The 16,795-nt window shown below is 41.5% G+C and overlaps 1 protein-coding gene across 5 annotated transcripts in view; it reads left to right on the top strand.

Annotated features, from left to right (window-relative positions):
• nav3 (neuron navigator 3) overlaps positions 1–16,795 on the top strand; it is a 340,033-nt gene that overhangs the window by 202,827 nt on the left and 120,411 nt on the right. For all 5 annotated transcript variants that reach the window (XM_041780603.1, XM_041780602.1, XM_041780601.1 and 2 more), the window contains one exon: positions 2,186–2,301. In XM_041780603.1, coding sequence (XP_041636537.1) covers positions 2,186–2,301 — 116 coding nt within the window. The remainder of the gene's footprint in view (positions 1–2,185; positions 2,302–16,795) is intronic.

Genomic DNA, 16,795 nt, shown 5'->3' with positions numbered 1-16,795 from the left:
CAGGCTTACACAGAGAAGAGTGAGAAAAGACAAAACTAGTCGATAACAGACTGACGGCCACAGACAAGTGCACAGCCAAATACTGTGACAGGTGATAGAAAAAGCATGCTGAGTAACATTTTAAAATACAATCCTGAAATACACAGTGTAAATCTTATATAAACAAACACACTGACTATATAAGCAAAAGCTATAGTACATTATTCACTCCCACCTATACACAGAACAGAGGAAAAAAAACAGACAGGAGCTGCACCGCCACCACCTGCAGGGCTGCAGATAAAAACTGGCTTCCAATTGCAACAGCCGCATACGCCAGTGACTTCAGCTCATGAGAAAATAGGTTTTTTTCTTCCTTTTCACCTCAGACAGATGTATTCTGCTTCCCTGCTGCACACAATAATTTAGAGCTGAAATATGACAGTGAATATAAAAACAGACTGTTGCATTAATAAATAATTATTTACTAAAAATGATTCTGTGAAACTATAAATGGATGAATGTTACCTGCTGTGTTCCCACATCTGCTCACTGCAGCTTCATTTGGCTGGCAGGAAAAAAATTGGATAGAGTCAAGCTGTAAATTTGGTCATTTTCATTTTGCACATGGAGCTTGACCCCAAATTTGGGCGGTTTGGGGGGTCTTGGCCATGTGCAAAAAACACTTGTAGCACTATCTAAATATAGAATAGCATGGTTTTGCTAGAAGTGAATGATAATATGGAATTAAGTAAATAAAAGATTCCTTTTTCATGATAAAATAAGTTTTTATCGTCAAAATCTGTATTTTTAATCAGTGAAATCATTAACTATGAGTTTAAGTTGAGAAAATTTCTGTTCATTTTTTTATTTACAGGCTCTGATCTAATTCACTGACGCTTCATCTAGTTATTTAACAGCAGGATTTTAATTTTGCAGTAATGCCTATTTTATAAACTGCAACTTATGATTAAGATGTTTTAAGTTTGTGGATTAATTTATGTGCTATTTCTTTGCTAATTATTCTAAGAAAGTACTGAATAAAAATGTAATTGGTGAAAAAAGACAGTGAAATTAGTTTGAATTTTAGTATTTGTAAAAGACCCAGCTAAGGTTAACGGTAAAGTTGAAGGATTTTCTCATGAAATGTTTCTTATAATAACAGTTCAAACAAGATATTTCACTTTCCACGAGGCTAAATTTAAAGCCATTTTATCAATTAAAGCACTCTAGGACATCTGTGTGTCTGAGAATAATGTCTTAAAATCATATTGAAAACAGCAAGACAGAACAGCTTTTCAGACAATATATTTCTCTGATTGCGAATATTTAGCCTGCCTCCACTTGCTAGGTGTCTGTATTGGTCCACACTTTGAAGGTTTAAACTACACCAAATTTGAATATTTTACAATATGACTAAAGCTGCAAAGACTCTTGAAAATCTGTGGTAAGATAGGCGTGCTCTGGCAAGAACAAAGTAGAGCAAACCTCATTACAAGGTATGCATTCTAGTGCACTATGCCTTTTTGGAGCACTAAAGCCACAGGTGGGTAACCACTCAGGATGCAAATGTGTGTCACATCAAAAACAACAATCCACCTAAAAAATATGACCAAAAGAACCCAGCAGGGATTACTGTACAATAGAATACATCTAAACACAAATCAGACACATAGAAAGACTCTGCCCAGAGGTATGATGGGTAATGCCATCCCCTAGATGTGAAATCCCAGTGGGCAGAGCTTAGATCAGTTGACTCTACAGGTAGGTCAGTATGACTTTAACAAAGTTGAGGTCGCTGAGCCAGAGCATGCAGGACAAGCTATGATAACAAGCAGCAAACCAATTTATAATGTTAAAGACTGGTCATTGATTGATCTGTAACATTTTTTGCTGATCCAGTGCTCCATGGGCCTTGGATTTTTTTTTTTCCACCCTCTTAAATCAGTATTAAAAGTCTCCTGTTGGTCGTACCCTGTATGACAAAGCACAAAAGTTATGTAAATGTGCATAAACACTCATTTTGACAATCACAACATTTTGCCGTTTCATTCCCCCATGAATGAATGAACACGACAAAGGAGCAGCTGTGTCAGACTCCTTCCCCCTGGGCTGTTTTGAAATGGCTTTAGTCGAGCTCCAGATCACCAGATATTTCAGCCTGTCTGTGTAACCGCTGCATATCATTTGTTGTTTGTGCCTTCAGGACATTCTCAGAAAACGACTGCACCATGGTGGCCCCAGCCGACCCCTGCCTCAGCCCCACCAAGGGAGAGCTGGTCTACAGCAAGACAGCCAAACAGTGCCTGGAGGAGATATCAGGTACGGCAGGTCAACGCACGTCTACACACTGTTGGCTTTACATGTATGATACTTCTCTGTGTGGGTGTGTGATGTGCATATACATTTTGTACATTAACATCTGGCTCAAGTTCAATTCAAACCTTTATCTGCTGGTCAAGACCTTTATTTACACATTGCTGCTCTGTGTGAGAGTTGTGCAGATGACACATTTACCAATTTTAGAATCACTTGCATCAGCTTTTGCTTATTTAATGGTTAATCTGTCTGGCTAACATCAGAGAAAATGCAAACTGCAGGGTCTGTTGGAGTCCAAAATGAAGAAAGTTAAAGGGCAGCTGCTGGATGAAAGCGTTTTTGAAGGCTACTGCTGTGGATAGAGCAATGCACTGGTATCCTGCAGCTGGTTAGCGTGTGTGCTGATGGGTATTGGGGTATGTGTGTGTGAATTAACCAGGGGGATCCCTGTTTGGAGCAAGCAGCATGGGGAAAAGGTCAGCGATGACAGATGTAAGGAGCATCTGCAGTTTGTTGTTTACATCCCTGAAGGCTGCCATTATTTGTTAAAATCCCTGTGTTGCATCCGTAGCAGTAGTATGACACATCATTACCAGTATTTCCACACCAGCATTGTTAAGGTCTTCTATAAAGGACGAGATTTTGCAGCATGACTAGAAACTTGACATGTTTTAGTTGAAGCATACTGGAAAGGTGGAGGGGCAAAGAGGATAGTGGTGTTTGGATAAAATATTGTACTACAAATAATGCATTGTTTCACTTAACAATTGACCCAAACTGGAATGATGCTTGAGCGTTAAAAACCAAGCTGCGGACTTTGCAGATTTCTTTCTTGACTAGTTGTTATTTTTGTGTTTAAACCTAAACAAACAAAAACTGAACTCCAGTGAAGCCTGGGCAAGCGGTTCATCACAAAGCGCTCTAGAATGAACAAGGCTGGAGTGCCATGAATAAGCATCATCACCTTAAATGCATGCCCATATGGAAATTTCCTGAATGTTTCCCACTGCACTCTCACATCAGCTGACCCCAACTTCATAGAGGAACTATATGTTGGGGCTGGCAAGAAAAAATCTGAGTAAAGTCTGGGTGAATAATCTAGCTCAGTGGTTCTTAAATGGTGTGGCAAGACACACTGGTGTGCCTTGAGCCAAGTCTTGGTGTGCTGTAGGAATTTGAACAACCATACATAATTAGTACAACTATACAATAACAAAAACAAAGCAGAACAGGCAGAAATGACAACAGAATGACACTGATGAAGTCAGAGGTAGAATGAAGGAGGAGCTGGGGTGGAGGAGGGTTGTATAAAGCATCTTGGGAGTAGCAAAGCACAGACAGGCTTTGGATATGGCAGCATGAGTACAATTTGCCAATAGCATGCCAAGAGTGCATCAGCTAATGAGGGCTTCATTAGATCAGCTGATCTCAATTATATTGCAGTGTTTGATTCCATGGCCTGCCTGAACTAACACTATAAACTTGCTTTACTGTAACATGTAAGAGCTGTTATGTAGAGATATGGTTGTGGTGTGCCTTGAAATTTTGTCTTGACCTTAGGTGTGCCTTGGGCAAAGAGGATTGGAAGAGGAGCAAAGAGCTCACACAGAAATTTGAAAGTTTTAGGATTTTGTGCAAAAGTGAACAGGGTTTTGCAGACATTGTTAAGTAGGGTTGTTCCGATTTCAATACCAGTAACGGAAATACGTCTGATACGGCTTAAAATGCAGGTATTGGTTTCGGCAAGTACATGAGTTTATGCACCGATTGGTTTAGCTTTATATTTTGCTTTGTTTAGCCATGCTAAATGTTAGCGCTTTAAACCGGAAATCAATTCTTCTTTGCTGCCGGAAAGCACGTCATGCACGGGCTACCGCTTTCAGAGCAGCATAGAAGAACCAGAGGACACACTGCAGCAGAAAAGGTTAGTGGCTGCATGACAGTTTTTCTCTGAATGTGATCATTAAAATGCCTTCCAGACCGGCGCTGTCACACACAATAAAAAGTGACACAGTTTATCAAAAGTTAAATAACTTTTGAACCATACATCGCTGCCTCTCACTTGTTTTTCCTCCTAAAGCTAGTTGTTGTGTCGTCCCACTGACGCTATTGATGCCTCTGAATCCCTTACAGCAGCATTTTCAGCAAGCCTGGAACTTGTGTGACTTTAATGATTAAATCCACACCAGTAAACCTGATATTGAACATCTTTTTATCCTTTTTAATGGAATTATGATCATTTATCACCATTTAAAACTCAATAATCAGCAGAAGAACAACTTTAGGGTCACAGAGATGCTGCACATTATCATTCGATTTGTTGAGCCATGTTCTGAGTCAAATATATCTAAAATAATTTGCTAGTCTGCACAGTCAGTCCAGAAAGTTCACGCTGGTATCAAATCAGTACTCGGTATTGGCCGATACCCAGCACCTTGGTATCGATATCGTATCGGGAAGTAAAAAATAGTATCCGACCATTCCTATTGTTAAGAATCTATGTGTGAAACAAGCTGTCTCAGGGTGTTTTCAAGGATGCATTCTCTCAAGATCTTTCTCAGAGACTAAGAAACTTAACGCACATCTAAAGAGGACAAAAAGGAGCATGTAAAATGACCATGAGGCGTGTGACAACAAAAAACAAGTGTTTGAAATGGACTCCAAACAAAGGGAACAGTCAGTGCTGCAGTCTAACTTTATCCTTCAAATGACAGCCTTCGGAAAAGCCACGACCAGAGCAGAAGGTCTGGAATGTCACTGACAGCCTGACAAACCAAACCTGTAATCACATGCGTTTGTTTTTGTACGCTGGGCTTTGAACTTGACATCTCAGTTTTCATTGAGTTAGTTGTCTGTATGATTGAATATCAAAGTTTAGCTTTTGTATTAATGTTTTAATGAGGATAATACAAACCAACTGGTCCCATTTTCTTTTCTTTCTTTTATTTACGGTAAGTTGCAAACTAACACTAGCTGACTAATTTGACAGGTGTTTTAATTAAACCCACTATTAAATTTGCACATTATTCCCTCAAAGCAAATGAACTTGCTTTCACAGCTTTTATGCCTAAATGCTTTTGATGTATAACCTGCACCTATAAAACCTTGTGAAATTCACAGTAGGCAGGTCACTATTCTCCTACTAAAGTTTTTCACCTCTTTCCTGGCTAGGTTTAATTTGGGCAGGGCCAATATAGCGCCCCATGATGTCACAGGGCGCTATGGGAATTACCCTACTCCCTAGCACTACAACGATATAAAATGACCAAGAAGTTTATCTAAATACTACTAACGTTTCATGATTTGAAGTTTAATTTTATATATATAAAGATGTTTTACATGATTGAAATATGACCTGGTGGTTCATAACACAGCTGCCTGTCACACAACAAACCTGAAATACAGATATTTTTTATCACTTTACAGTGACTTTAATTGAAAAATATGTGTAACAGAGGTGTGGCCATTTTCTAAGAAATGTACGTTTTAGTTGGAAATTTTGATATGTTTTACCTTTCAGAGCCTTGACTTTGTCATTTGCAACTAACAGGTTCAATTGAAACAATTATATTTTTCTGTGCCTAGTGGTTTGTGTTTTGATGTTGTGTTCCTTGGTGTAACCTCTCAATTTAAGTTTGTGGTTAGGAACTCTTTTTAACTGGTCGAATGTCCCTCGCCCCAGAAGTCTCAGCTGCAGAAGTTCAATCCTTCAGATGTCAACTGACTATAATTAAAGTGAAATCAACATTCCCTCTTTGCAAACAAACAGTACAATTTTATTTTCAACCAGCTGTTCAGTCTGACGACTCGCATCGTTTGTAGTTGTTTCAAAAGTTCGTTGCAGCAAAAGTTGTTTGAGTTTGGTGTCATCACTGCAAGCAGATTGATTTTGCGTGCAGAAATGGAGATGATATCATAAACCCTTTTAGAGTCTATAAGAGGATGCTGGGGCAGGCCTGCCCACAGATTTTCTGGGCCCCTGAAAAACTCAGTGAATGGGCCCTCCCTGGTTGTGATTTATTGATGATACCAATGCATGTGTGTTGGATCAGTAGCATTGGTGCTAGCATCCTGGCTAACAGTTCCTTAATTTCAGAACTCTGATTGTTTAATGCCTCCTTAGCTGTTTTTACACAGAGATTCCGCAAAAAAGGCAAAAATGAATGCCCGTCTCTGTTCCAAAACAAGCAATTCACACAAAGGTGTACCAGAGCTGTGCGCGCCCGAGCTTACACACACACCCCGGCGTCCCGTAATCAGATGGCAGCCGCTGCCCGAGCTGCTGCTTTCAATGAAACTCAAAACTCTGGATTTCTCGGTTCAAAACTTTGTATTTTCTAAATGAAATACAGGGAAAATAACATGAACATTTATTTTTGATTAGATCCAATAGACCTTTTTTCCTCCATGTTTCTGAGTTGGAGGTCCGACTTTAAGCAGTGTCACAGCACACGTGCTTACGTCAGAGGTCAGAAACTTCAGAGTACCGAGCTCACTTGAACACATCATGGAACTTTTCAGACCCTGCTGTGAGCAGAGATGTGTCTGCTCCCTCCTCTCCTGTACAGAGTGTGATCAGCTTTCTAACCTCGCGGCCTCTCCAGTTAATCCACATTATTCTTTGTTTTCTCTGATGAAATGCCGCTTGATTAAACCACGCTGGTTTTTAAGTCTCCCGTTTATGGAGACAGTAGTGCACGCTCACCGTTGCGGAATGCCGTGACTTCCTTTCACACTTGCTGCGGAAAAGTCTGTTACGGCTCTGATTCTACCTCTTGATCCGGATCAGAGGTGGGGTGAGATCGACCCCCCATTGTGGAATGGTCGCTCTCATACAGAACGGCATCGCGGAACGAAGGTGTAACAGACACAGCTTCTTTCAACCCTTTTTCCCTACTTTAGTTGCCCATTTTAACTTCTTGCCACTTTTTAACTGATTTTCAGCATTTGTATAGCCAGTGTTTTTTTTTAATTTTTGCCATTTTTTTGTTTTACCACTTTAAACCCATTTTGCCATTTTTAGCCAATATTTGCCACTTTTAACCCAATCTGCACTATTAGCCTAATTTTGCCACTTTCTAACCCATTTTTTAAAATAATTTTTACCATCCATTTATTTTTAGCTTTTTTTTTTCTTATCCACCACCCATAGTTTTCCACTTTTAGCTGATATTTGCTACTTTCAACCATTTTCCCTACTATAGTTCCATATTTTTACTCCTTTTAGGCTTTTTAAACGATTTTTGCCACTTTTCAAACTGCTTTTCACCATTTTTACTGCACATTTTCGACACACTCAGGCATTTTTTGTTTTACCATTATAAACACATTTTTGCCACTTTTAGCCCAATTTTTGCCACTTTTAGATTTATTTTGCCACTTTTCAACCGCTTTTCATCATTTTTCCATCCATTTTTACCCCTTTTTTTCTTTCTTATCCCATATCCCTGCTTATCCCTGTTTGACTCTTTAACCAATTCTTGCCACTTTTTAGCTGTTATTCCACCATTTTTAGTTCGCATTTTTTGCCACTTTTAGACTTTTTTTTGCCATTATAAACCAATTTTTTGCACTTTATTCTTGCCCCTTTTTAACCACTTGTCATTTTCTTTACACTACATTTTTGCCACTCTTTCTGAACCCATAGTTGAACCCTTTTTGCCACAAACAAGTCAGTGTTTGTTTCTTTGATAAGAGTTGTTATTATTCAGGTTAGATATAAAATATGGTTATCACAGCTTAACTTTACAATTGACCATGATTTTCCTGCCCCTCAAAGGCCCCCATTTGGCAGGGTCCCAGAGAGCTTGTCCCATTATCCCCCCTTGTGGGCAGTCTTGTGCTGGAGTTGAGGTGGGGCTGAAAGTTTAAGCACAGCACTTTTATGATGCAGCAAAGGCAGAGGGAAGGACCAGAAATATTGCAGCTAAATTTGGAATGAATAAGTAGAACAAAAAATTCTGATGAGCCTGATAGCTGCAAACTTGTATGCAGATGATGATTCGCTCACAGTGTGGACGCATAATTAGGATAACCTTGATTACAGTTTGGTAACCAGGATTGAAAAGTGTGCGTGAGACAGCTGTGACTAATAGTGACAGAGCTAATAAAGGCAGTACTGATTGATGGGGATATGTTGGTTCTGTGCTCTCATGGTTGATCCATGATAAGCTGTGGACTCGCCGCTTTAGCTCCTCAAGATACCATTTAATTAAGTCGGTGTGGTGCAGCGGGGGCTGCAAGCTTACAGGTGCACTGTCCAAACAACTCACTGTCACACTGTGAGAAGGAGAGACAGAAAGACAGGGGCTAAGGATAGTGTGAGGGAGGAAAGATAAGGGCAGGAAGAAGAGGGAAGTGGAGAGAAAGTGAGAGAATGAGAGGGATTAGGAAGAAGAGAGGGTAATAAACAGTGAAGGAGAGAGAGAGGGAGGGAGAGAGAGGGAGTGCTGCAGGCTGCATGCTGGAAAGAACAAGCAGACGGAGAGCTGTGTGAGCTCCGTTCGCCGGCTTCAACACCACTCCGCTGCAAGGAGCGAGGGACCGCCAGAGAGTCAGAGGGGAGGCAGGAGGAGTGTGGCAGCGAGGCGGTAATTAAAGGAGGGACAGAAGGTGGAGGGAGAGAGATAAGAGTGAATGAAAAAGACTGTCATTTAATAGGGAAAAAGATAAAGGGAGAGTGAGCGCAGAGAGAGGGGACGGAGATGTAGCAACTCCCCACCCCTGACTGTGGTGGAAGGAGAGAACAAGGAGGCAAAAAGACAGAGAAAGCATGAAGACCATAGAAGGGATGGAGGAAATAAAGGTTTGTGCGTGGCTCCAGGTCTGACCAGGCAGGAGCATGGGCTGGATCAAGGATGGATCTGGATTCTACCTACATGCCTGACAGGGAGCTTTTCTCTCCGCTCTACACCCCTCACTTCAGCCCTCCGAAACCTGGAGCTCACTCTGGAGGCGTGGAACGCTGGGACACATCTCACAGCCTCATCCACTTCCTCCTTCCTTCCATCTGCTCTCTCACTGACAGCACAGCCAAGATGTGAATCACAGAGCTACGCACAGGTAGAGGCATACTTTCACTCACTAAGCCACCAGAGGCAGAAAAGGTACAGGAGTGGAGCGAGGAGCAGGGATGAAGCGAGGAGCTGAGTTCTCCGTGTACCAGGGGGGCAGCCCGGCTCGGCGGCCCCCTCAGCCGCTCCCTGACAACCTTAACCTGCGCATCAAGCAGCGCTCGCTCACAAACCTGACCCTGCTCAGCGATGGGGAGCAGCGGGTGTACTCCTTCGAGCTTGACGACCCACCGACCCGTCTTCCACAACGTCCAAACTCTTCATCTTACTCATCATCTCCACAGAGGGTAGGAGGCAGCCTGCAGGGGAGCCCAAGGAAGGAGGCGGCCGCAAGGGGTGGGGGCGTACGCGGCACCAGGGCTCGATCCTTATCCCTCTCCCTCACCAAGGTGCTCTCTCAGTCAGAGCACTCCCTCATACCAGTGCCTTGGCGATGCAAGGGCGCAGGCGGGCGACCACAGAGGGCGTCATATGGCGGGCAACCTCGGGCTGACCCTGCAAGGAGGTCCAGGGAGGTGGCGGCGGCAAATGAAGAGGCTAGCAGTGAACATTCAGACGAGGAGCCGGCGGCAGGAAAGAGTGGAGGGAAGAAGAGAGGGAAGGAGAAGGATGGAGGGTACTGGGCGGAGGAGGAGGTTTCAGGGGGAGGTCCTCGTGAAGGAACCGCTCAGCTGGATAAGGAGGTGATACTCACTATGCTGGGCGACCTGGAGCAGGCACTGCACACGCAACCCCGCCCACGTAAGTCAACACTGTCAGTGAAGTCCTGAAGCATGAATGTGGACGGCATTGCATCCTATAGGCACCAGCTGTTTGGGGATCACCTTCATGCAGCATGAAAGGATTAATATGACAAATTGGTAACTCTTTACTCAAAGTAAAAAAAACTTGTGTAAATGTAAAGGGACTAAAACATGGTAACTATTATAAATGACTGGTGGTTTTAATCCTGCCTATAGTTCTCACACATACAGCAAATTTAGAACCTATTTAAGGGAAACGTGTGTGAAAAGGCTGTAGAAATACATCCTCCTTTATGCAGTGCACAGACATAAACTCAGAGTCACTCGCTCACACGTTTTCTGAATGCACTGATGAGGCTAAACACAAGCAGCAGCTTGAATTCATGCATACAGGCAGACAAGAATGACAATTTTGTCACTTACATCTGCAAACTGTCACAGTCTGTAAATGAAGCACCGTACTGTGGGCTAAGTACTGTCACCTGTATTTCTGCTGCCATAAAAAGGATTTTTGCAGAGCTGTCATTGCTGGCTTAAAAGCTGTTATTTTATTTTAGAGCACACGGGACAAAATGAAAGCCACTAGTTGCTCCGCCTGTCAGCCATGGTTGCAGTTTAATAAAAGAAGCATAATACAGTGATTTCTGACAGAGTAGAACCAGGTCAACCTACATGCTCAATATTGTATGTAGGAATGCACAATATTGCATTTTTGTAAGTATCCCGTATGCCAGTATTTCTCATCTTAGCCAATACTGATATAAACTTGGCACAAAAAGTAAGGAAATTTGTGTTTGGTAGATTATTTCTTTAACAGTGCTTCTTGGCAATAAATCTTATACCGTTGGAGAGCCTGTTTACCTTTTTAAATAGTGCCATATTTGTAAGGAACATGCATTTGTGGGATGAGCAGCAGAGCTGAGTATGTGGGTTACATCCATGAAAAATTTGCCAAATCTTCTCTGCCAATGCCAAACAGCTGATTCTGCCATTTACTCTTGTTTGATGTTTGGTGGATTTGATTATTTATGTTTTAAGAAACAAGACGTATTGGCAATTTAACAATTTATTCATTTAATAAACAGGAGCCTCCATAGCGTGTGGAAGAACCATACACAGCCACAACAGCCAGCCTGGTCACACACTGCTTTGGGGTGGCATCCCATTCTTCAACCAGCATTGCTGCAAGTCAGCCAGAGTGGTTGTGTTGGTCAATCTGGCACAAACAGCACACCCAACCTGATCCCACAAGTGTTCAATGGGGTTGAGGCCAGGCCTGCTGGCATGCCATTCCATCCTCCCCACTCTTAAATTCTGGAGGTAGTCTCTGGTAAACCCCATTCCGTGGGGGTGAGCGTTGTCATCTTGGAGGACAGAGTTCGGTCCTAGAATGTGGAGATATGGGATTGCCACTGGTTGCAGAATCTCATCTTGATATCTCTCTGCATTGATATTGAGGTTTTTCCAGTGAGGTAGATGCCAAACAATGGGCTCACTCCAAACAATGCCGCAACTTGGTTTTGCGGAACACCAGCTTGAAGTTGCCCTATCACATGGGCCCTATCCAGATCAGTCAAATGTGGCATGATGATTCTTGGAGCAGACACCTACTGACCACTGGAGCAGGGCCCATGCTCAAAGCTCAAAACAAGAGTCAATAGCAACAGCAAAATAAGCTGTTTAGCATTGGCAGGGAAGATTTGGAAACATTTTTCATGGGCACAACCCACATACTCAGCTCTGCTGCTCATCCCACAGATACATGTTCCTTACACATGTTGCACCATTTAAAAGGAAAATAAACAGGCTTTCCAACGGTATAAGATTTATTGCCAAGAAGCATTGTTACAACAAAGAAATAATTTACCAAACACAAATTTTCTTACTTTTTGTGCCAAGTTTATATGCACATTTTTGATAGTAAAGAGAGGCTGAGTCAAGTGGAACTGTAAACCGATGTATGTGGTGTATGATTGGGACCTCATTCAAAATGTTAGGGCTTATGACGAGCCCCTTGAGTGTCTAGCACCCTAGGTGACCACATACACCTGATGGTACGCAGTAAATGATTTTACGCCCAACTTTTGACCAGATTTGCCCCTTCTGACAATCTGGGGGCGTGTCCTGAATCAAGGCTGGTTGTAAACAAATATTTGTCCAAATTATGCTCACTCTAGTGCTGTCAAAACAGTTCTTGTGCTGCTCCCTACAGCCTCAGAGCTTACCCAGCCTTAGATCATATATAACATGTTGGATATGTACAAGACGAAATCAGCCTGTTTTAAACATAGCTGAAATAGGGTTTGTGGGCGTGCTAAAATCCAGTATCTGGAGTGTTCAATGCAAGACGTTATTTTCAGCAAGTACCTCAAAATAAAAATCCCCAGTTGTTATGTTGTTTGGGTGCCTTTATTATGAATCAGCCATATCAGGACATGGGATGTTTTAAGAAGCATTGTAACACAACTTTACAGGAGAGAACCGAAACTTCAGATCAAATAGATTCTGTTACCAGCCTTTTTAATTATTTTTTGTAAAACCTCAATATCAACTTTATTAGAAGAGCAAATATATTGGTGATTTAAATTTATGGCCATATCGCCCAGCTCTGTAGCGAAGCATTATTACGTGCACTACTGTGAATACATACCCTTCTGTACCTCGACAGCTGCTCTATTAACATCCAGCTTGCCATGGAGTATCCTTTTAGCTCCTGCAATGAGCACCCATGTACAAACCTGGCTTTGATGTGCATGTGAAAGGGGATTTTAGGAGAGGGAGGTTCGCTTGATAAAATGGACCATTTTGTACAAAATAGAGACGATTATTGTGACTCTGCAGACAAAGCAAAGTAAGATGCACAGCACAGCAGTGAGCAGATTATTGCTGGTTTCCTTTAAGCAGGTTGAGGCATGATGCAGCACAGAGGAGGAATACCTTCAGATGCGGATGATGGAAAAGCAACACCTCTACCACGGAAAAAGCTTTTATTACTTACACCTCCCTTGCTGCCTGAGTCACACTGCCAGCGTGATCAATACCTTATTATTACACCTTTCTCCCTGCGTGTGTGTGCATGCTTATCCATACTCGCTTCCCGCATACAGGTGCTTTCACTGCATGTGATTGCAATCTTTCGAGATAGTCGAGAAGCAATTTACATTTTTAAAAGGACTCTCATCCTGCCAAAGTTGTTCTTCAAAGTCTCCAGCTGCTGTCATGGCTGCTTTTGTATTTGTAGCCTCGGGGGAGTAGTTGTCTTTGAGATGTATTAACAAGCCCTCAATGTGCCGCAAAGCCTGTTAGGAAACACATTCAGAAAGACGGCTGTACACTCGCATGTGGACATGTTTTTGTGTGAGTGTGCATCAGAGAGCTGCCATAGTGACAGGCTGATGAGCGACAGGCAAAGCTTCATTAAGACTGATTTGTGGCGGAGCGCTGCATCAAGCATAGAGCTAACTGTTATGTCTAGCTGATTATGTTGATGTTTCCTCAATTTGAGCTAGGGCCATCAGTTCCAGGTAACATGCATTAGTGAAAGAAAGAGGAGAGAGCTGGCGCTAAAGCGCCCACTGCTACACTGTGGGTGTCCCTGTGTGTGGAATCACCTCAGTACCAAATGGCAGTCATTTGCATAATGTTGTGTCAACTTAATCTCATGCAGCATTTGTTCTACATCCTCTATGCATGTTTATAAAGTGTGTGTCTGCATGTGTGTATGCTCCCTGCCCTTTTCCAAACCCCACCCATCCCCTTTCCCACTGACCTGCTCACATTTTGGCTGCTTCACAGCCTCACCGGGCCAAGAGCTGGACGGCAGCTTGAATCCAAATGAATGCTTTGTGGTTTCTCACCTCTCTGCAACTCTGGACACTGAAGTGGAAATACAAGCATATAAAAGCAGCCAGTTCTCACACCCAGCTCATCTAATACAGGCGCATTTAAAGTGGCTGAGCACTTGGAAGTATGAAGATGCAGATACCCCTCCAGAATCATTTGTGGATGCTGTTCTTTGGTTAATTGTCTGAGTAAGCTGTTTATGTTGGGTGACATTATATAACTGGATAAAATTCTGCTTTGGATAATGTATGTTGAAAAATGTGAATTTCTGTAAATAAGCTGGGACACTGAAAGATGTGTAAATCTTCACTGATTTTGAAAATCTGAGAAAATACCAACAAATAATGACAGATTTAATAGTTTTGTTTTTATAGTGCCTGCTGTGTAACATGATGAAACAACACACCACACACTAACAGTTTAATTCACTTACAACCACTCTCCACTCTCAAAACTCTAGATCTTGTGCAATAAAATGCAACTTCAAAGTAGTCAAGCTAAATGTGACTAGCTGTTAGCTGCCTACTACCTTATTATGGTAGCAATTTCAGTCCAGCTCCTCTCCTTGTGAGTTTGATTTTGGTATTTTTTACAGGACATGTTGGATAGCCCCTCGACTTTAAGTTGACCTTCCATTTATGATGCCTATTTGACTTTATGCTAAGCATTTACTATTGTAGCCATGGCGGTGTTTGTTGTGCTTCCTCCTTCAGTCACTTACCACTCTGTTAGGCTGTAGTTCCATTCCACTGGAAAATCCAAAGAGTGCTTGCTTTCTGCTGAAAATTTGGAATATTAACAATCTTACGTTGGAGTGGCTTTGATTGTCCTCTGAGCAGGTCAAAGAGGGAAAGATGACTCTAAACACACCATACACCACCAGAAGATCTGTCGAGAAAATCTTAAGAACCATCTGATAGTCTGGCCTTTGCTGATTTCAGTCGGAATGGGGAAATGCAAAATTTTACCATGAAAGTGCATTTACATTGACATACTTTGAAACCTAAGCCACTAACCAAGCTGCAGAACATGGCACGTTGTAAGTGAGAGCGCCTTCTTATACACTGTCACATCATATGGATATCATTTGCAAAGGATTTAGCTACACACATATTAACCCTGTTTAATCCGCCCTTGGGTGCTGAGCGAGTAAATTGCTTATTGGTAATATGTATTCAGAATAAATATTAGTTTTGCTAAATTGAAGAGACTCAGGTACATCTGTGTCTCGGCTCTCTTCAGGTTCAGGTAAGAGCATCTGTCCTCCACCACCAAGGATTGCTCACTCACCCAAAAAAATAAGGCGTAAATGCACACACACGCCCAGGGCTCCTTCTCAATGTTGCATGAAGTGTCCGCTCATGATGGACACTCTGGGGCCAGATCTCCTCACGACACTGTATAATAGGGATGTAATTGGATCTTTCTGGAAGGGTCCCTGCTGGGTAGGAGCAGGGAAGAACCGAGAAAGAGAAGAGTTACAGAAAAGAAAAAAAACTCAGGAGCTGCAACCAAACACAAAACGACTGTGGCATGCCATTTTGGGCTTCAAAGGAGAGTTTTCGTCTCTCATGAATGTCTCACTTCTATTTCAGATGTTCTCCATCCTGACAGGAATAAATTGAGGAGCTTCTGTGCATCGGCCGAGAACACTCTGTGACTATGTGCATTCCCCCCTCTTTTGTAAGGATCATATGGGCTTCAAAGATTTGTAATTACTGACTGTAGAGCAGACATCTGATATGAGGTTAGAGGTTAAGAACATTTGGCAGCTCCTCAACCTCACACAACCTTCAGTGTGTTTGCTCTGCAAAGACAAAACACGACCTCAATTATACCAGACTGATCTTTACCCTCAGAGGGCAAGAGGCAGTATAATTGAGGTCAAGATGAACTTTGAATGCAGACGTTGTAGTGTTTGGATTTAGTTAAAATCCTCAAGTCTTCATTTATATGATTCAGATGATATCATACAACTAAATACTGTTTCATGAATCCTTTAAGTCAGGGGTGTCAAACTCAAGGCCCGGGGGCCAAATCCGGCCTGTGGAACGATTATATCCGGCCCGCAAGATCATATCACATTTGTATTCTAACTGGCCCACCAGTATGAGGTCTGCTGATTTCCTCCAGTATAATAATGTAAACTCCAACTTGATTATTTAAAATATCCTTGTTAAGCCATAAAAATCTGATAAAGTTAAGAGCAAGAAAGATTTCATAAAAATCAAGAATGTTGGGAAAGAAATAAATTTATGTTTTTAGTTCTTATTTTCAATTTTGCATCTCAAGATTTAGACTCAAACTTATGATTTTGACTTCTCATTTCATGCTTTGACCTTTTCAACTCATAATTTGGACTTCATGTCACATTCTTATTTTTTAGATTCCCAATTTTAAATTTTGACCTTTTCAACTCCTTACTTTGGCTTTTTAATCCCTTATTTTGAGTTTTAAATTTATGATTTAATTTTTTTCTCATAAATTGACATTTTAAATTCATAATTTTTACTTTTTCTATCATATTTTGACCTTTTAGACTCCTAGTTTTAAATTTAAGTAATAAGTCATCATTTTGAATTCTAGCTCATATTTTGACGTTTTTAACTCCTAATTTTGGCTTTTTAATCCTATAAATTTGACCTATCAGACTCATAGTTTAAAGTTTTAAGTCATATTTTGACTTTTACAGTAGTGTTTTCAAATTTGATCTCAAATTTTGACGTTTCAAACTTACGATTTTAACTTTCTCCTCATACATCTGCTCTTTAAAAACATTATTTTTCTATTTTTAATATCTTGTTCTGATCTTTTCAACTACTAAGTTGGAATTTTTAC

The sequence above is a fragment of the Cheilinus undulatus genome, linkage group 23 (genome assembly GCF_018320785.1).
Source record: "Cheilinus undulatus linkage group 23, ASM1832078v1, whole genome shotgun sequence".
In the NCBI taxonomy this organism is placed as follows: Eukaryota; Metazoa; Chordata; class Actinopteri; order Labriformes; family Labridae; genus Cheilinus; species Cheilinus undulatus.
The sequence above is the reverse complement of the archived record's forward strand: the minus strand, read 5'-3'. Positions and strand labels throughout refer to the sequence as shown.